The 21,412-nt window shown below is 42.9% G+C and overlaps 1 protein-coding gene and 1 non-coding gene across 3 annotated transcripts; both read right to left on the bottom strand.

The window, feature by feature from the left end:
• Positions 1 to 567: 567 nt before the first annotated feature.
• RANBP1 (RAN binding protein 1) lies at positions 568 to 21,368 on the bottom strand. Of its 2 annotated transcripts, none has more exons than XM_073628675.1 (6): positions 21,207 to 21,368; positions 12,022 to 12,158; positions 10,580 to 10,737; positions 8,471 to 8,599; positions 3,357 to 3,422; positions 568 to 1,139 (listed from the first exon to the last, which is right to left on the bottom strand). In XM_073628675.1, exons 1-6 carry the CDS (start codon positions 21,219 to 21,221, stop codon positions 1,012 to 1,014), a joined length of 633 nt encoding a protein of 210 aa, XP_073484776.1. In that variant the 5' UTR covers positions 21,222 to 21,368; the 3' UTR covers positions 568 to 1,011. The 2 variants fall into 2 exon arrangements, with proteins under 2 accessions (XP_073484776.1, XP_073484785.1); XM_073628684.1 differs by having other exon boundaries at positions 568 to 1,136; positions 21,207 to 21,366.
• Positions 3,197 to 3,327, bottom strand: LOC141125059 (small nucleolar RNA SNORA77). Its single transcript, XR_012241357.1, has one exon. It is a non-coding gene; the product is annotated as a small nucleolar RNA SNORA77 (small nucleolar RNA).
• Positions 21,369 to 21,412: the final 44 nt, after the last annotated feature.

Consider the following 21,412-nt stretch of genomic DNA (forward strand, 5'->3'; position numbering starts at 1 on the left):
AAGGACCTAGAAAGCACTCCATAGCCATTTTTTTTTACCAGAACAGAGTATGGAAAGGGCCCGTCACTTACTTATGGACAATGGGTCACTTTCAGGCTGTCCGTGAAATGCCCAGATATAGCACTCCAAAAGCCAGGCAAAGGACAACTGTGCTAGAGCACTACAATCTGAAAGATTAGCCAAAGCCAGTAGAGAAGAATCTTAAAGTACAAGGTGCCAGCAAAAAGGTATGTCTCAACATAGCAGAGCTGCAGAAAAGACATCTATTCTCCTAGGCCACTAGTAAAAATAAAACAAAGGCATGCTGGTAGTAGGAGACGGCTGGCCTACAGCTGTCAGAATACAACAATCTCCTTGCAGGCAGCAACATAATCTGAAGGTTAAAGGCTTCATGTGTTCCTCAATGGACAAGACAGACTGCTGTATGGCATGACACTATAGCAAAAGAGCATGGAAATTCTTTACTCTTCTGTAGCAATTTTTCTTGAACTACAGGATTTAAAGCATCCATAATTAGGTGGAAAAAAAAAATACAAAACAGAAAAAATTGCTATGAAACACAACAGATGTGTTAATTCTCAGCTCAAATTTATTTGATTAAACAGCATCATCCTACCTGGGTCACAACAAAAGAAGAAAATATATCCCATTCACGCCAACTGAAATGTGATGCATAAGTCTATTATACCCTTCATCATTAAAGGCAACACCCATACATTTCCCTGGCCGAGATGCATTATTTTTGTGTAACCATTATAGATTCCAGTCCACACTTTATTACATTTTTTTCAAACTGGTTTGTTACTTTGGATGACTATAAATAAGTGTTTCCACTATGGAAAAAGAAAGTGAACACAGTACATTTGCATGACTGGGGAATGGATTTTTGTTTCTCAAGAAACCTTCTGAAGGGCAAAAGCTTAGAAAAAACAACCTGAATGTTTGAACTCAGTTCTTTTTTCTTAGTTACAAAGTCCCTTGTAAAAATAAAAGTACAAGGCTCTAGAGGACTTATTGCTTCTCTTCTTCTGTTTTTTCTTGTTTGGCCTCTTCTTGGTCTTTCACCTTGTCCTCTTTTACCGATAGTTCTTCTAGTTTTTCTGCAACTTTATCAGTGCTATCATTTTTGGTCGAGTCTGCTGAAAACAAATCAGGTTACTAAGTGATAGGTGGAGAAAGCTTTATACTGATTAAGAGAAGCTTCACACTGCCCTGCTGCGCTTTGGGCAAAGTGAGAGCTTTTGTGCAGGTTTAGCAGTGCTTTCCCATCAATACAGCGAGACAAATTTGAAGTTTATGGGAAAACGCAGCAGCGCAGCATGAAGCAGTCCTAATATAGCACACAGCCTTTCATCGTCCATGTCCAACATGCACACCATTAAGATATTCCCTTATAGTCACAAAGGAAAAAAAAAAAAAAAAAAATTTTTTTGCTCAGATCTTGAGTGGAGACAAAGTAATGCACATCACGGACACTGGCTAAAGATTGGCTCTTAAGATGTATACAATTAAAGTAGAAAAAAATTTGTTGAAGACTACCTATTAGATTGGGGCCTGGAACCCAAGCCGCATCCAATAGCAATTGAGAGAACAAAGAGGGCGTCCAAGGGATTTTATGGGCGAGGGTTGAAGTCAGACAAAGTAAAGTAGAGAACCTACTAAAACAATGACAAGTTCAGGTTGTTGGCTAATGTACATTATTATTAATTGGTTGAAAGGAAAACCTCAACAGGTTTTAAATTTGAGCCACAGCAGTTCACTTAAAATACAACTAAAGGCAAAAACTCCCCCCCCCCCCCCCCCTTTTAGCTTTGGATAGAATGGAGAGGGATTAGAACACCTGTCCATTTTGTATTGCTGTCTGTGCCCCATTTAGGAGACCCACCCTTTCTATTTGTCCTGTTTACCATTTTCAAGAGGAAATGTTCAAATGGGGCAAAATAAAATAAAAGTTCTACTTTAAAATGAGATTTTTACAGTTATCATTGGAATGGTAGTGCGATTCTATATAGAAAGGGGACATCCCAGCATAGCTGTGACAAGTCGACCAGTGCCACCTGTTCAAATGTCTATTTATTCCTACAAGTATTCCACTAGAGGGCAGACATCACACATACTACTCAGTCAAGTAGTAACCATCTTCAAGTTTTTTTTTGTTTTTTTTTTTAAACTTGAATATGGATAGGAGCATACAGCCTGTAACAATTTTGGCCACTCAAATGCCTACTGTGACCAAAATCACAATATGCACAATGCAGATGTGAATGTTGCTATGTAATGCCAGGTGAATGCAGCAGTTAAGTACACCATTGCCTACCTGGAATTTGTTTACTATGTGGAATAAATCTACAGTGTAAAACTGTCCCCATAAGTGGATATCAGTCACCTAAATATACCTTTACATTTGTTGTTCTGGAGCTGTGAAACCTAGAGCACTCCAGTCTGCAAAAACAGACATGTAGTAGGTGTGTTTTTTTTCTGCCCCTCTTTCTTCCCACACCTCTCAATTTGCCAGTGAGGCTGGCTATACACCAACGCTAGACCAAAAGTGAGAAAAGAAAGTCCCAAATTCCTAAAAAAAAGGCAAACAGCTGTATTGTGAAAATGCAAGGCAACTCCTCCCACTGTCTGCATACAAAAACTATATTTTCCTGTGCAAGCTAGTGAGAATGAGCCTTAAGAGTCCACCTTTACTCAATACATTCTAGGGCTCATTCTTAGTAATCATACAATTCTCTCACTAGGTACTACAGCTGGAAACAAGCTGTTACACACACAAAAAACACCCCACACACAAAAAACACCCCACACACAAAAAACACCCCACACACACTCATCATACTTCTAGGTTTTTAATACGCTCTATTATGTCCAAAGAAAAGACTAGTTCTTAGTAAATGGTTTCACAAAAATGGTGAATGCACACACCTATCCTTTAGAGCAGGGATCTCCAAACTACCGCCCTCCAAGCTGTTGCGGAACTACATGTCCCATGAGGCATTGTAAAACTGACATTCACAGACATGATGGGAATTGTAGTTCCTGAACTGAAGGGCCATAGTTTTGAGACTCCTGCTTTAGAGTAAGAAGTGTTCAAAAATCTAAAGCAAGCAGTGTTTTAACACTGATCGTTTATTTTAACTGAAAACTACTTAATGTAGTGTTGCCAAAAAACAAACATTTAACATTTTAAAACTAGAGTATCCCAAGATCATAGAAAAACTTTCCTGAAACAGAAAGCAGTATAGATACAATCCTGGTTTTTCTATAGCAGACTGAAAAAGTGCCATTACTGGAGGTTTGCAGTTAGGCACAGAGTGAGTCTGCAAGTAAGAAAAGTAGCGGGTTTAATTTACCTTTTGTTTGTTTGCCCTTGGCTTCATTTCTGCATTCATCAAACTTTGCCTTGAACTTCTGGGCATCTAAATAAAAAGCAAACACTTTACATTAAGAAACCATTTATATTGAAGCCAAAAAGCAAAACAGACTTGAACGCCAAAATGTAAATAAATGCAGAAGAAATGCAAGGAGAACCGAATACTAAATCTAGGGATGCACCAATACCATTTGTTTTTACCGGCGAGTACCGATACTTTTGGTCAAGTACTGACATCAGCGGCTGTATGCAAAGGGAATATCTCCTAAACCGTACAGATTTAGGAGACATTTTTAAGCCTTATTTATAAGCTTACCTCTAGGTTAAAAAAAAAAAAAAAAAAAAAAATTTAGTGTAAACTACCACTTTAAAGAGCCCTTTCACACCGAGCCGCCCCAGGCGTCAGCAGTAAAACGGCACTATTTTTAGCGTTGCTTTATTGGCGCTATTCGGCCGCTAGTGGGGCAGTTTTAACCCCCTGCTAGCAGGCGAAAAGGGGTCAAATCCACCTGCAAAATGTTGCCGAAGCGGCGTTTTGCCGACGGTATCGCAGCACTGCCCCACTGATTTCAATGGGGAGCAGCGGTGAGTTCACCGCTCCAAAGAAGCTGCTGGCAGGACTTTATCTGACGCCCTGCCAGCGCACCGCTCCAGCGTGAAAGACCTCAGGCTTTCACACTGGAGTGCATGGAGCAGCTGTTTTAGGGCGTTTTGCGGGTGCTATTTTTAACGCTATAGCGTCTGCAAAACGCTCCAGTGTGAAAGGGGTCTAAGTTAATGCTGGCACACAAATGCTGGACTCTGGAGCGCACCCGCAAGGTAACACCCCTCCTGGGAGAGCACTTCTAGGGGAGATCTGATGTGGGGGGAGGAGCCGCTGGGGGACCCCAGAAGTCGAGGATCAGGGTCACTCTGTGCAAAGCAAGCTGCACAGTAGAGGTAAGGAACTTTTTTTAAATTTATAACAAAGCGCTTTACAAATCACTTTAAGGGCTTGGGCACAACGTTCATTTTTCCACTTTTATCACATAAGGGACCAAACTTCCCCTATGAAATATCACTGTTTAGATTGCTTTTAGACATCCAGGTCTATTTAACCTCCAATGTATCACCTGCCTGCCAATGTAGCATAGCACAATGCTTAAGCCCCCCCCCCCCCCCCTTCTAACAAATTTTGACCCCAACAGGACCCACAAGCTATAAGGAAACGATTTTGGACAGCTGCATTTCCAGAAATTCTTTTATTGAAGCTTCAAATGACAAGTGGAGCAGGGGACAAAGAGGTAGACACGCTTTGTGCAAACGTTAGCGCTTAGTTATTACCAGGGCCCACAAACTACTCAGTGTAGTCATGAGTGTGCAGACATCTTTGCTAGGCCAGGGAAGTTTATTAATCCACTGCAGTTTATAGTCAGGTAAATCCGACTGAAATATGTATGATGCAGTCTTATATTCAAGCAGCAGGTGGAGCTCTAGACTGCTTTTATTGCTCACCACCTACCACTTGTTTGTAGGGGGGGGGGAACACACCCCACCATTTACAGTTTAAAATGCATTTCCACTTTTGCAGTCAAATATGAAAAACACCATGTTTGTTCTGCGTCTCAATTCACACAGCATGTCTTTTAAGTTCTTCTATGTCAGGGGTCTCAAACTGGTGGCCCTCCTGCTGTTGCGAAACTACAAGTCCCATCATGCCTCTGCCTATGGGAGTCATGCTTGTAACTGTCAGCCTTGCAATGCCTCATGAGAATTGTAGTTCTGCAACAGCTGGAGGGCCACCAGTTTTAGACCCCTGTTCTATGTGAATGGGGACAGTTAACAAATTTAAAACAGGCGTTATGCCAATTAAGCTGCAAAAGTGACAGAGACACTTTAAAGTGTCATTTGCAGCCAAATAGGGAAACCGCTACTTTATATTTGTTACATATTCTCATTCACAAAAGTAGAATGTCCCTTTTTAGGCATCATTCTCACGAGGCGGATCCTCTGCCTCGGAGTCCGCCAGCTCAGAGGGAGATCTCTCCGTTGATCTCCGCTGAGCCGGCGGATGACAGGTCCCTCTCTGCTCACTGAGCGGGGAGGGGCCCGTTGAGCGCCACTGCTTTCTATGGAGAGATCAGACGAAAATGGACAGCATGTCCATTTTCATCAGATCTCACCCGATCCACCAGGGACGGATGCGAATGCAGGGGCATCCGTCTGCTTTAAGACCCCTTTCACACCGGGCGGGTTGCAGGCGCTATAAATATCGACTGCAAACCAACCCAAAACAGCCGCAGCTGTGTCTCCAGTGTGAAAGCCCGAGGGCTTTCACACTGGAGCGGTGCGCTAGCAGGACAGGAAAAAAAAAAAAAAAAAAAAAAAAAATTTGTGCTAGCAGCATCGGAGTGGTGAAGGAGCGGTGTAGACACCACTCCTGCCCATTGAAATCAATGGGGCAGCGCGACTATACAGCTGGCAAAGCGCCTCTGCGGTGGTTCTTAACCCTTTCTCGGCCGCTAGCAGGGGGGGGGGGCCGCGGTGTAAAACCGCCCTATTGGCCAAATACCGCGCTAAAACGACGGTAAAGCTGCGCTTTACCGCCGATGCAGCTCTAGCCCCAGTGGGAAAGGGGCCTTAGCGGATCGGATGTCAGCGGACATGTCACTGCTGACATCCGTCGCTCCATAGACTAACATGGAGCGCCCATTCAGGTCCGCCATCAAAACTGAAAAAACTCTGATCAGTTTAAAAAAAAAAAAAAAAAAATGGATGGCGGATGTAAACGGGTGATCATCCATTTACAGCAGTTTTTATATAGGGATGCAGCGATGTCAGACGGATGAAAAACTGACAAAATGTGTGAAAGGGGCCGAAAACATTGGCTGCTTACATGTTACAAACACAGCTTAACAACTTGCCGACCACGGCTTTACGTCCGCAGAATGGCATGGGCGGGCTAAAGAGCATACCGTATGACCCCTTTGAATTTGCTGCCTAGCAGGCGCCCGCTGCGGGAGCATGCCCTGTGAACTCTATGTTCGGTGGCTCACGCAAGGAGAGGCAGAACAGAGATGTAAACAAGGCATTTCCCTGTTCTACCTAGCAACATGACAGATCCACTGCTCCGTCATCGGGCAAAAAATGTACCAGTTACACTTACCGGTAACTAGCCTTCTAGGAAATCTTCCAGGACGGCAAGCCTACTTCTTAGGTGTGCCGTCCTGGAAGATGACTAGAGAACTTTTTTTGTGTTTATAGTGCAAAAAATAAAAACTACAGACGTGATCAAATACCACCAAAAGAAGCTCTATTTGTGGGAAAAAGATCAATTTTGTTTGGGTACAACGTCACACGACCACGCAATTGTCAGTTAAAGGGAAGCAGTGCTGTATCGCAAAAAAATGGCCTGGTCATTAACCACTTCCGGACTGCCCACTGTATATATACACGTCATTTTTTTGAAGATGGATATCTCGGTTGTGGCAGCAGCTGCTGCCACAACCGAGGTATCCATCTTTTCAGCGGGCGGTTCCGTACACGATAATAGTGGTCTCTGCGGCGGGTTCGCCGCGAGATCACCGTTATCGGCGGCGGGAGAGGTGCCACCCCCCCTCCCGCACCCTCCGCCGCTTACCGGAGCCGATCGGGTCCTTTCCCTGCTTAGGTATGGAGACGAGTGAGGCCAAGATGGCGCCCACCCGTCTCCATACCATGTGACGGCCGGAGCGACGTCATTACAACGGCTCCGCCCACTTCTCTTAAAGGCACAATTTTTTTTGTGTTTTTTTTTTTTAAACGACTTTTTTTTTTTTTTTTTTTGCATTTTAGTCTAAATATGAGATCTGAGGACTTTTTGACCCCAGATCTCATATTTAAGAGGACCTGTCATGCTTTTTTCTATTACAAGGGATGTTTACATCCCTTGTAATAGGAATAAAAGTGATCCAAATTTTTTTTTTTTAAAAAAAACAGTGAAAAAATAAATAAAATAAATAATAAAAAATTTTTTTAAAGCGCCCTGTCCCGACGAGCTCGCGCGCAGAAGCGAACACATACGTGAGAAGCGCCCACATATGAAAACGGTGGTCAAACCACACATGTGAGGTATCGCCGCGACCGGTAGAGTGAGAGCAATAATTCTAGCCCTAGACCTCCTCTGTAACGCAAAACATGCAATCTGTAGAATTTTTTAAACGTCGCCTATGGAGATTTTTAAGGGTAAAAGTTTGACGCTATTCCACGAGCGGGCGCAATTTTGAAGCGTGACATGATGGGTATCAATTTACTTGGCGTAACATTATATTTCACAAAATAAAAAAAAATTGGGCTAACTTTACTGTGGTCTTATTTTTTTTTTCAAAAAAAGTGAATTTTTTCCAAAAAAAGTGCGCTTAGAAGACCGCTGCGCAAATACGGTGCAAAAAAAAGTATTGCAATGACCGCTATTGTATTCTCTAGGATGTTAGAAAAAAAAAAACAATATATAATGTTTGGGGGTTCTAAGTAATTTTCTAGCAAAAAAACCTGTTTTAAACTTGTAAACACCTAAAATCCAAAACGAGGCTAGTCTTGAAGTGGTTAAGGGGGCAAATCCTTCCGGTCCTTAAGTGGTTAAAGAATGACGATTTTTTTTTTTAAAGCTAAAACAATGTCAATACTTTGTTTGGCACAAGGCTCATAGAAATAAGCAAACTGCAATCCCAGCTTTCCAGTTTCGTATCAGTTTCAGCTTGGCAGTATTGTCAAACACCACTTATAGATTTATACCCAAAAGTCCTAAAACCATGCTCATAATGAGGTAGCACAGTGGTGTATTGCATGCTCTCCCTGTGCCTGCATGGGTTTCCACCAGGTACTCCAGTTAATCCCCCCACACTCTAAAAAGACATGGTTATAGGTTAAATCGGATCCTGTCTAAATTAGCCCCTAGTATATGTATGAATGTGAGTTAGGGACCTTAGTATGTAAGCTCCTTGAGGGTAGGGATTGATGTGAATGTACAATGTATATGTAAAGTGCTGCATAAATTGACAGCGCTATATAAGTACCTGAAATAAACAAAATAAGCCAAAGTGAAAGTTACACATTGATCAAGCTCAAAATACTCACTTTCTGCATTTAAAAAACGAATAGCAAGCAGCTCAGGCTTCGGTGCCTCATCTGCATAATCTGCATATGTATTCCAGACCCAGGCTCTATCACTTCCTGCATTGGGCTTTAACTCCATTGCAGGTGTAACTGTCAAGACAAAAGCAATCATTAGGCATTGCATTGGTTCAAGAAAAATACCCATGGCAACTTCCTAATCAAAATTTTCATAAAAAACAGGCTCTCACCAGGTGTGAGGAAAAAGCATGTCAAACTCAGAATGCTTTACATTTTCTCATCTTTTTTTTTTTTTTACGGTCACAAGTGGGTACATAGCACTGCTTATGTGTATTCAGCAATTATAACCCTCACTGAGAATAAGGGTCATTAAATTCTTACAAAACCTTCCATACCCAAACAGGAAAAAAAAAAAAAAAAAAAAAAACAAAAAAAAAAAAACGTAGACTCACAATACAAGTAGCAATACAAAATAGCCATTGAAATGCTGAAAGGTACTGATAGGGCTGGGTGTTCTTCTGGAGGGAGTTAGGGGTCTCTACAGGAGACATGAGGCTCTACCACAGGCTGAGCAATACTGTGGGAGTTTGGAGGGGTCCCTCTGGACTTTAAAGGAATATCCTGGGGGCTGAACGTAGCAGATATTTAATCCCGGTGGGTGCCTGTACTGATGGCAGGTCTGATGCAGCTATCTACAATGCCTCCATGTGATGCCTAATAAACAGTGCCCAGCTCTGCTGCCTTGGCAGGCAACAGGGAGGTCAATCTGCAGCTGTCCAATAAAAGCCCACTTTAATCACTGCTTGGACCTTGAAAACAAAAAAAAACCATACCTGGAGTTTAGCTTTACATGCCCATTCACCCTTGACTTAAAAAATCATGCAATTGCGATTTTACCATGCGACTTGGGCTCTGACCAATGTGATAGTTTGTGCGCTACGATGTCGCTAGACATGTCCTAAACCGATGACTCAGCTGTCAGCGGGTTTCCCCACTGACAGCTGAATGTAAACCTTTGGGTCTGGTATGGATTTTAAAGGAAAACCCATGCCTAAATTAAAACACTGCATTGGTCCCCTAAACCAGACCCTTACCCGAGCATGCAGCCCTGCAGGTCAGGAGGGCACACAGCAGGCCACATACCCTCAACGTGTGTTGATGGGGACAAGGGCCTCTACCCCACAACCCTGGCTGGTGGTTGTGGGGGTCTGCGGGGGCCCACACTTTACTGTGTTTTCTCATTTTGGTGTGGGGCCTGGTATGAATGGCAGGGGGGACCCACACTATTTTTCATTGCTGGCACTCTACACAAGTCACACAAAAAGTACCATGTGTATCATGTAGGCGTGACTTATGGGACTTTTGAGGGTTTACATTGAAGTCTATGGCCCTCAAGTTGCATGAAAGTCTGACTAAAGTAGTACAGGAACGACTAAGTTGCACAGATATGAACGTTACTCATTGGGAAACATGGGGTGCAACTTGTCTTCCATCTTTGGACCCCAAAGTTGTTTGATAAGTCGCACAAGTGTGAATGTGACATTAAAGCAGTATTTAGTGGAAATGTAAATTCAGCATATTTTCCCCTGTACCCTAATAAAAGCGAATAGGCAATCTGCATATTACCTGTGAGATAGAGATTATATATATTTTTTTGGACTTCGCAACCCCCCCTTCTGCAAGCCTTTAAACCTGTGTGTAACATTTCTACATTTAATTTGTAAAATTAACATCTCCCAAACGTTTCCTCTAATTTAAACAGGTACACAAACTAAATTTGCTAAAGAATTCAGATATTTAAAATAAAGAAATTAAAGCTTCTATGAACAGGTTAGTGAAATCTGCATGATGCCACGTTGTATAAATCTTTATACTAGGTTAGCATCATGTCAAACTGGCTCAGAATTTATTTTCACCCCCAAACTAGAATTTTAAAAATATGCAAGCCCATAGTATTGTTTTTTTCCCAGCAATCTCAATACTCCTACTGTGCACTTCTCTGCCTGCAGGTAGAAAAACCTCATACCCCAGGTTAGCGACTAATAAATCTTTTTCAACCTGTCCCAGCCCTTACATGTACGACGTAGGTACAGTACAAAAGTAGTTACTTACTGTAATGATTTGCACAAATTTTTAGAGTCTTATCTCTTCTCATCAAAAGACGGATAGTTCCCTTCTCTTTGTGTCTGAGAAGTTTTACATCACCTGTGCCCCGTTCTTTCCACTCAGGTGGGTCATTTTCAGAAGCAAATCTGAAAAGCTTTGCTCTCCTGTTCAAAACAATATACACAAGACTTAAGAAATTAAAGTAAGGGAATACCACAAAAGCACTTGAAAACAGCCTTTACGGTGATAAACATTAGAAGCCAGCAGTCAGTGCGTTTTAATGTAAGGTTTGCTGAAATCTGTGCGTTTTCATGCACAGATGTCAATGCAAGTCGCACATGAAATTACCAAAAATAGTGCAGGAACCTCTTTTCAAATCAGTGCAAGTTGGGAGTCCCGCTGATTTGATTGATTCCCTAGGCACAAATAGGGTGCAACTTGTCATTTCAAAAATCACATAAGTCGCACCCTTTGTGAACAGGGGTCTTAGGGTCTCAATTTGTATGGGGATGAGAATCTGAACTGTTTGGATCCTTTATGTGCTTGACCTCCGAAAGATTTATCCCCCTTCATGGCAAGGCCATTTTTTGCTATATGGCGCTGCGTTACTTTAACTGACAATTGCGTAGTCATGAAACACTGTACCCCAAATGAAATTTGTCCTTTTTACCACTGGCATTTTATGTTTTATGCTAAAAAATATATTAAAAAAATCTAAATTTCTAAATAAAATTTAGGCCAGTATGTATTCTGCTACATATTTTTGGAGTAAGAAAAAAAATTCCAATAAGTGCATATTGATTGGTTTGCGCAAATGTTTTAGCGTCTCTAAACTATGGGATATATATAGTCTTTTTTTATACTAGTAAAAGTTGCGATAAGTGACTTATAGCGGGACTGCGATATTACTGTGGACAATCTGACACTAAAAATAGTGACATTGCTAAAAATATGCACGGTTACTGTACTAATGACACTGGCTGGGAAGGGGTTAAACATCTAGGGGCAAAGGATTAAATGTGTGCCTAACCAGTGTTTGTGTGTTTACTATGTGGTGCTTTTACTAAGGGATGTGCTGGATTTTTATTCCCTGCTTTGCAGGGAAAGCGTCAAACATCCCCGCTGATGGGCAGAGCTCTGTTCTGCCGTTCTCCTTGCTGATCAGCGGGTGCCAGTGGACATCCATTGACCAGCACCCGCTGTGACAAATTATAGCAGAAGTGGCACGTCGGCAGCACGAGTGCCCTTTACCCAGAAGAGCCATTTTGCCACCATATAATGCAGTTATGCGATTGGGAAGTAGTTGTAAATAATCCAGACCGTCCAAATATTATAACACTTGTCCATCAAAAAACATTTTCAAAAGGATATACACAACTGAATCAAAAAAAAAAAACAAAAAAAACAAAAAAAACAAAAAAAACAAAAACACAAACATAAACCCTTACATCTTAAACACTTCTGCTTCATCTTCTTCTAGCGTTTTAATTTCCTGCTCAGGCAATGAAACAATAGGTTCAAAATGAGGATCGTGATTGGCCTCATCTGGGTTCTCTACAGAGGGTTCATGCTCCTCCTGTGTATCCTAAAAGAGAATGCACACATTTCAAACACACTGGGATATTTGTCAATTCTGTCACACAGCGCTAATCAGTGGTGAAACAAATTATACACCCTTAGCTACATTCATAAATTCCTCCCACTGCTGATCTAAAGTAGCTATGCAATAGAATAAAACCTGCCCCTGACCACTCCTAAAACATCTCAAATCAAATGGAGCCAAAACATTTACAATTCTGACAGAAAATAGACTGGCATTAACTTGACTGCCAATGTTGGAACTAATCTGTAACTAGCCTAACTTTTTTGTAAAATTGTAAATTGCGTTCCCTCTTTCACACGTTCCAATGCAAGCATGAACTTTTAGAAAGTCTATATTCATTGGAATCTAGTCTGCCACTTCAAAGCTCAGGATTGGTGAATGGCTTAACAACTTCCATACTGGGTCTATTCTGGCACTCCTCTCCATGTAAAAATCATAATCTTTTTGCTAGAAAATTACTCAGAACCCCCAAACTTTTTTTTTTTTTAGCAGACACCCTAGGGAATAAAATGGCGGGCATTGCAACTTTATCTCACATGGTATTTGCGCAACAATTTTTCAAATTTTTTTTTCCTTAGGAAAAAAAAGTTTCATGATTTAAACGAAATAATAAAGTTAGCCCAATTTTTTAATATATTGTGTAAGATGATGTTACGCCGAGTAAATAGATACATGTCACGCTTTAAAATTGTGCACACATGGAATGACGCCAAACTTTAGTACTTAAAAATCTCCATAGGCAACACTTTAAAATTTTTTACAGGTTACATGTTTAGAGTTACAGAGGAGGTCTAGTGCTAGAATTGTTGCTCACGCTCTAACGCACACATCGATACCTTACATGTGCGGTTTAAATGGCGTTTACATATGTGGGCGGGACCAATGTGTGCATTCACTTCTAAGCGCGAGCTACCGGGGACAGGGGCGTACGTCATGCCCGGCAACTGACGGTCAGAGATGACCGGTGACTATCTGATCACTGGAAATCTCTATGCTCGCCATCCAGCGATTCTTTCCCTGGTCCACAATGGCACAGGAGAGCCTGGAGAAGCACCGGATGGCGGTGGGAGGGGGATGTCCCCTCCCGTTGCCTGTAAGAACGATCAAGCGGTGGAACTGTCGCTATGATTGTTCTCATGGTGCAAAGAATCGCCGGCTGCAAACAAGGATATCTGAATAATGCCTATAGCTGCAGGCATCATTCAGATAAGTCCACTTTTTTCTAACAAATTAACCAGGTGTCATCTCCATGCGGCTGTTGGTGAAGCCATAATGCACTGTGGTCAAGGATGCATACAGTAACAATAGCATTCTTAAGACATGGGTGGTCGAGCAACTTGCCCTCTTTTTGCCACTCCGAAGCCTTCTATCCCCCAATGAACACAAGTCATTTTTTCAAATTGTCTGAAACTGAGATCAGGAGGTCATCTGTCTTTGTCTCGGACAGAGAAGACTATTGAAAAAAATATGATGCTTCTCCTGAGTGGCAGAGGGACAGTAGTGAGTGATGCTATATGTCTTGGGCACAGGGAGAAGTCTCTTGACCACCCAGGTGGGGGGAAAGGGTACATCACATACTGTATGCGCAGGCTACCACTATGAATTACAGAGAGGCGATGAGGGCGCTCTGATGAGGTTGAGTAGCCGGTTATTTGTAGCAGTGGACAGATGACACTGAAGGCAGCACTTTGTAGAGAAGCAGCAGCTCTGGAGGGTCATAAAAGGAAAGAGAAAAGCGCCTCTAAGTGCAGTGATTAAAAAAGATTTATTACAGGCACAATGGGATTAAAAACACTTACAAGAGGTCATAGGCATATAATGATTAATCCTGACAAAGGAGCCGTACATGCTCCGAAACGCGTTACCGCACCACCACCTTCACCTAATGTTGCAGCAGCCATTCCAGCTTGGTTCCAGAACCCGGGTCGCCTCAATCACATCTTCACCTCCTCGCCAATCCACATCACCAGGGTCTCTGACAGCTGCAGGATGTCATCTCTCTCTCCCCCAGACAGATGAAGATTACAGCAATGCGCAGGAGGACTAATCATTATATGCCTATGACCTCTTACTAACTTTAAGTGTTTTTAATCATATTGTGCCTGTAATAAATCTTTTAACCACTGCACTTAGAAGCGTCTTTCTCTTTCCACTATAAATTACAGCTTCGTTGATCACACGTAGGTGGCAGCTGGATAATTTGAGTCAAGCTGGCCCTAAGTAAGTGTTCACACTAGTGAGACTTGAGTCGCACAGAACAGGACAAGGGAAACTCATTGTTTTCAATGGGGCAGGTTCCTGCACTACTGTGGTGCAATTGCATAGCTGTTTGAATCGAGCCTCAAGATTTATTTGTTTTTGGATGGTATTCCTAGTACTGGGAAATACAACCTAGCAGGTCAATGAGCTATAGCAAACATGCAAGCTGATGGTTGTAAGGTCCGATATCCTATCCTCCCTATAGGTATTGGCAAATAGGTCCAGAGTTTACATCCTATATAAAAAGTCATCGCCATGCCGGTTCCCATTTGAAAATGTCCCCCTTGCTTCCTTACATGATGTTAAAAACAGACGAATCTCCACAATGAGAAATCATTCAACCCTCAAATACATTTTTATTTTGCCCATTTTTACTGGAAAGAAATGTTGCCAATTCCACTTCTGGTGACCACGCAAGAAGAAATTAAAGGATAAGCTCACCTTTGTAAAAAAGAAATACACATCTTATTGCAGGTAAGAAAACAAAGAAGATCGAGAGTGCAATGCAAGGCTTTTGTAGCCTGTCCGTGAAAGCTGTCTGCTTGTACAGGCAAGCAGTTACTTACAGGAAAACTTAATAGCACCCTGGTAATTCAATGAGATCTACAAGTCGACAGCCGCAAAGGCAGTCGGTACTTGTAGTTTTCCCATTAACAGAACACTGAATGAATGACGCAGCTGGATAGGGCCCCACATGGCTGCGTTTTTTCAGGGCTCTTTCACACGGGGCGGATCAGTGATGTTCCGCCCCGTGAACACCCGCTTGCTCAGCGGGGATCGCTCCGCCGATCCCCGCTGAGCAGGAAGATGACAGGTCCATCGCTGCACACTGTGCGACGGACCTGTCAGAGCGCCGCTCTCCCCTATGGGGGATCGGGTGATGACGGACCGTAGTGTCCGTCGTCACCCGATCCGATAACGGATGGAAAAGTTGGGTTTTCCTCCGTTACACTTTTCGGATCGGAGCGGGTCGGATGTCAGCGGACATGTCACCGTTGACATCCGACGCTCCATAGGGATACATGTATGTCCGTTTTTAATCCGAAAACGGAAGGATGAAAAACAGACATACGGATCCCTCGTGTGAAAGAGGCCTTACATTTGTGACAGTGAGTGGAGGAAGAAGAGCCCCCACTGGCTGTCAAAACAGGGGATTAGGGGTGCAGGGGTTGGTGCTACAGTAACACGTTACAAATTTAATATGGATGTAACCAGTTACAAAAAGATGAATGTAACCTTAAAAAAAAAAAAAAAAAAAAACTAGTTCTAACCATTAGGAACAGGTTTTAAAAATAGTGCAACTCCAAAGAAACATTTTACCTTTTGAGAAGGCCTGCAAAGCAGTAGATTAGAACATCCAAGCTCACATATCCCATTCATGTTCAAGAATGAAAAAAACTAGAATTGTGCTGAACCAGCACTCTGTCAGTCAGCCACAAACAATAGCAGTGAAATTCAGCAAAACTTTTTCTAAGCATTTGAATCAATTAAAAGAATGGGGCCTTTTAAAAGACATTATTATTAAAAGAAATAGTATTAAGAACAGCGGTATTAATAACAAGTTCCATATGCTTTCTTCAAAAATGCAAAATTAATTTTAGCTCAGAGAACGTGTAACAAAGTTACACACTGCCTTTTAAAGGATGTGCCATTCAAATAAATCACATCCATCCAGGGTCCATGCCAAAAAAAAAAAAAAAAATCAAGAAGTTCAAACATTGCTAAGCAAGTGGATGGCCTCACTCAAGTCAACTGCATTAACAGGAGGAAAAAATGAGCCCAATGTGTTACTATAATTTATGCTTAATAGTAAACTCCACATCAGAAGTACTTTTTACATGGCAAAACTGAAACACCATTGGCTTCTATTTCCACGAGTTCACATAGTTTCTTCCTCTACAATAGTCCACAAATTAAGTCATGGGAAAAATTCAGACTTACCACAGTAAATGGTCCTTTGCTGAACAATGGACAAAATGATGCCCATTGGCTTTGTGCTCAATAAGTGCCTAGACAGGTACAGATCCAGTCTTGGGCGTAAAGAGAGCTACACTGCATCTGAACACCACAAACACCAATTCATTTTTAAAATTCAAAGCAAATTCACCCATCCCTCCATGCTTTATTTTTCTGAGAAATCACTTTTGAAAAACACCTCTTAGCATTTCTGGTTGTGGCCATCTTGAGTAAGGGCAGATGATTCCATCCACCCACAAAATAATAATTCTAAATCCTAACTACTAGACAGAAAGCCATCCACAACTCTGCCCCATGCTACATCACCAACCTTGTCTCAAAATATTACCCAAACCATCCTACTCACCTAAGACCTGCTCTCCAGCTTGTTTTCACCTTATCCCATGCTCACCTCCAGGACTTTTTCTGAGTCTTTTCCCCCCTGGAACTCCCTACCCCATTCTGTCTGGCCATCTCCTACTCTTTCCACCTTTGGGTAATCCTTGAAAAATAATCTCTGCAGGGAAGCTTATCCCACCTCCATCTAACTGACATTTTAATCTTCTCCGTAAGCTCATCCCTCAGTTACTACCTTTTGTATAACTTGACCCCCCCCCCCCCCCTCCCTTTTAGGTTGAAAGCTCTCATGAGCAGGGCCCTCCAAACCCTGTTCTTCCATTGTACTGAACTAGCTTTTAATTTTTTTTTTTGTAAAATGCTGTGCACACGGTTGCAATTAATAACAGAAACTGTCAGGTTACTCAAAAACTTGCGTTAAACATCCAATATGTACGAGGGGAATTTACCAAGAATGAAGCAGCCAGAATCTGAAGCACCTGTGCATTGCAACCAGCTTCTAGCTTTCAATTCCAATTGGAAATTCTAAAGAAATGCTTAACCGCTTCAGCTCCGGAAGATTTTACCCACTTCTTGACTAGAGCACTTTTTGCGATTCGGCACTGCGTCACTTTAACTGACAATTGCGCGATCGTGCGATGTGGCTCTCAAACAAAATTGACATCCTTTTTTCCCCACAAATAGAGCTTTCTTTTGGTGGTATTTGATCACCTCTGCGATTTTTATTTTTTGTACTATAAACAAAATAAGAGCGACAATTTTGAAAAAAAAAAAAAAAAAAACGAATTTTTTACATTTTGCTATAATAAATATCCCCCAAAAATATATGAAAAAAAAAAAATTTTCCCCTCAGTTTAGGCCAATTGTATTCTTTTACATATTTTTTTGGGGAAAAAAAAAAAAAAAAAACGCAATAAGCGTCTGATTGGTTTGCGCAAAAGTTATAGCGTTTACAAAATAGGGGATAGTTTTATGGCATTTTTATTTATTTTTTTTTCTTTTACTAGTAATGGCGGCGATCAGCGATTTTTATTGTGACTGCGACGTTATGGTGGACATTTTTGACACATTTTTGGGACCATTGTCATTTATACAGCGATCAGTGCGATTAAAAATGCACTGATTACTGTGTAAATGACACTGGCAGTGAAGGGGTTAACCACTAGGGGGCAGGGAGGGGTTAAGTATGTCCTAGAGGAGTGATTCTAACTGTAGGGAGGATGGGCTGTGTGTTTCACTACGCTGATCACTGCTCCCGATGACAGGGAACTGTAATCAGTGACACTTGTCACTAGGCAGAACAGAGAGATGCTGTTTACATCAGCATCTCCCCGTTCGTCCTCTCCGTGAGGCGATCGCGGGTATCCCCGCAGCGATCGAGTCCGTGGGACCCACGACCCGACTCACGGAGCTCCCGGCCAGCGCGCGCTGTCGGCGGCGTGCACGCAATGGCACGGCGGGGAATTCAAATGGACGTACCTGTAAGTCCATTTGCCCAGCCGTGCCATTCTGCCGACGTACATCGGCGTGCGCCAGTCGGGAAGTGGTTAAATAATACATCACAATTTAATTAAACCCATTTGATTTTAGTCAACCCTGAGGCAAGAGGCGATTTTAGTCTGGATTCACAGTTCACACTAGTTTCAATGCGGGAAACCCTGAGACTCAGTGCCAGTTCCTGAACACTGAACCGCTAGGAGTGTCAATCTAACGTTAATGACACCCCCAGATCGGTTCGCATTACGAACTGGTGCAGGAATCGGATCCCATAGGTGTAAACACCCATGCGAACCGATTCCAGTGCGGACCAAAAAAAAAAAAAAAAAAAAAAAAAAAAAAAGGGGTCTGGCACCATTTTGGTGCAAATGTGATGCAATTTTAGCCAGTTTGTATGGCTGAAATTGCATTGCACTGACATGGCATGTGATCTGCACAGCAATGCAGTGCTAATCACATGCAGGGTCTGGCATTGTACTAGTGAACTGGCACTTAGTCCACTAAAACAATTCAGGTGACCAATATACTAAAATGGCATTTTAGTCAAAGTACAATGACAAACTAGATTTGATGTCAAAATTAACACGGGGCTCTTCCGCGTCACTTACCTGCCTGTCCAGGCCCTGTACCAGTGAACATTCAGCTCACTGTACAAAGTCAGAAATGCCAAATCTGACGATTCCTGCACATGCCCAATTAGAAGATAGAGACCTGGAAGCCCAAAGATGCTAGTAGCCGGGTAGGGGAGCTCAGGGACGTCGCACTATTGGAGCCGAGGTAAGTATAAGGCCCCTTTCACACTAGGGCGGTGGGTGCGTCGGCGGTAAAGCACCGCTACTTTCAGCTGCGCTTTACTGTCAATTTTGCGGTGCTATTTGGCCGCTAGCGGGGCACTTTTAACCCCCGCTAGCAGCAAAGGATTAAAACCACCACAAAGCACTGCTGTAGCAGCACTATGCTGGCGGTATAGCCGCACTGCCCATTCATGTCAATGAGCAGGAGCGGCGTATACACCGTTCCAAAGATGCTGCTTACAGGAGTTTTTTTAAGGTCCTGCAAGCTTACCGCTCCAGTGGAGAGACAGAAGCGGCACTATAGCACCTCAGTGTGAAAGGGGTCTAAATGAAAATAGAAGCTGGTTGATCATTATTATACAGGATTTATATAGCGCTGACAGTTTACGCAGCGCTTTACAACACGAGGGCAGACAGTACAATTCAATACAGGAGGAATCAGAGGGCCCTGCTCATTAGAGCTTACAATCTAGGAGGGAGGGTCAAGTTATACAAAAGGGTAATAGCTATGGGGGATGAGCTAATGGAGAAAACAGTGCAGTTGTTAGATGGAGGCAGGATAGGCTTCTCTGAAGAGGAAAGTTTTCAGGGATCGCCTAAAGATGGATAAATTTGGAGACAGTCTGACAGATTGGTGTAGGGAATTCCAGAGGATGGGCGAGGCTCGGGAGAAGTCCTGGAGGCGGATATGGGAGGAGGTGATGAGGGAGGTAGAGAGCAGGAGGTCTTGGGAGGAACGGAGGCGGCGATTAGGTTGGTATTTTGAGACTAGGCAAGTGATATAACTGGGTGCAGAGTTGTGGGTGGCTTTGTAACTTGTTAGTATTTTGAATTTAATTTGTTGGGCAAGTGGCAGCCAATGGAGGGATTGGCAGAGAGGGGTAGTAGACACTGTGCGGTTTGTAAGGTGGATGAGTCTGGCAGCAGCATTTATGATGGATGGAAGGGGGGATAGTCTAAAGGTAAACCAATGAGGGAGTTGCAGTATTCGAGGCGAGAGATAACCAGGGAGTGAATCAGGAGCTTTGTGGTTTCATTGGTTAGAAAGGGACGTAGTTTAGAGATGTTGCGGAGGTTGAGCGGCAAGCTTTGGAAAGTGATTGGATGTGGGGCCGAAAGGAGTTCAGAGCCTAGGATAACAAAATGAAATAATAAAATGAAAATTGAAGCTGGATGATTATATAATAAATGAAAATAGAAGCTGGCTGTTCAGTGATCATCAGCTTCAGATTTAAAAGCTGGGTATGCACCTATCAAACTAAAACCAATTCAAAAGTAACTGTCCAAATTTCAATCTGGGTGTAGCCCTCTTGAGCGCTGAAGATTCTTGCTGGAAAAAGGGCAGTTCAATCAGCCATTGCAATACTGATCAGTGCATTCTAATGGGGGGGGGTCACATGGTCAGAAAATTGCCCAGCAGGAGGATCCCCAACTCCCATCATTTGGATGCAGAAAACACTTTGTTTTCATTCAGCTTGCTGGTTGAACAAAAGGGCTTTAGTAATCCCCTCCCAGAGTGTACATCCACAGTAGATTCTACTTTTAATTGTGATTGTAGCCATTCATGCCCTAAAGTTTCCATCTCTAAAAAGGAGGTACACCTATTTATTTCCTATTTGGAGTACTGCAGTCACTAAACAGAAGCAAATACATTAGGTTTGTACATTAATTATTAACTCTGCACAAACAATAATAAAACCCGTGGAGTCCTAATGATTAGAGGGGCCATAAACCAATCAGGGCAGCAGATAAGTCAGGGAACACGCGCTACCACTGCCCCAGAATGGGAAGGCTCCGAGAACATGGGCACCTATCACACCCCAAGCGTCAGCCTCGACTGTGACTGAACAGCAAAATAAGACCCCCTCCCCTGCATGGTTTATCCCGAAAGGCATATAAGCTTACTCAGGTTCACTGCACACTGGCCCATACCAAATTAAAAAGATAGGGGGGCTACATAAGGTGGTCAGCACATTGCGCACCCTCTCCTGGCGCTTTCGGCCCATTGACGAGATGGCAGGTGAGAGCTATGCCGGCTCACCCCACAGGGACAGCCCTACATCTCAGGCCCCCGCCCCACACTCGCCGCATCCTCAACCCGTTATCTGTCCATACCGAACTCTGAAGGAGCAGGGGGCTAGAGAGAAGGCCGTTTGGGGATGTATACCTTGGTGTCGGCCATCAGGCGGAGGATGGAGGCAGATTACGCGGCAATGCTCCGGATTTCTCAGTTGTAGAGCTCGGTCCGCGAATTCGCGCTGTTTTTCCTCCCTCCCACTTGCCGCAAATGTCGTACGTACTATATCCTGCGTAACGTCACGCCGTCAGAGATATTACCTGCCCATAAGCTTCATTGGTGCCGCAGAATGACAT

The sequence above is a fragment of the Aquarana catesbeiana genome, linkage group LG01, assembly GCF_042186555.1.
Source record: "Aquarana catesbeiana isolate 2022-GZ linkage group LG01, ASM4218655v1, whole genome shotgun sequence".
Lineage (NCBI taxonomy): Eukaryota > Metazoa > Chordata > Amphibia > Anura > Ranidae > Aquarana > Aquarana catesbeiana.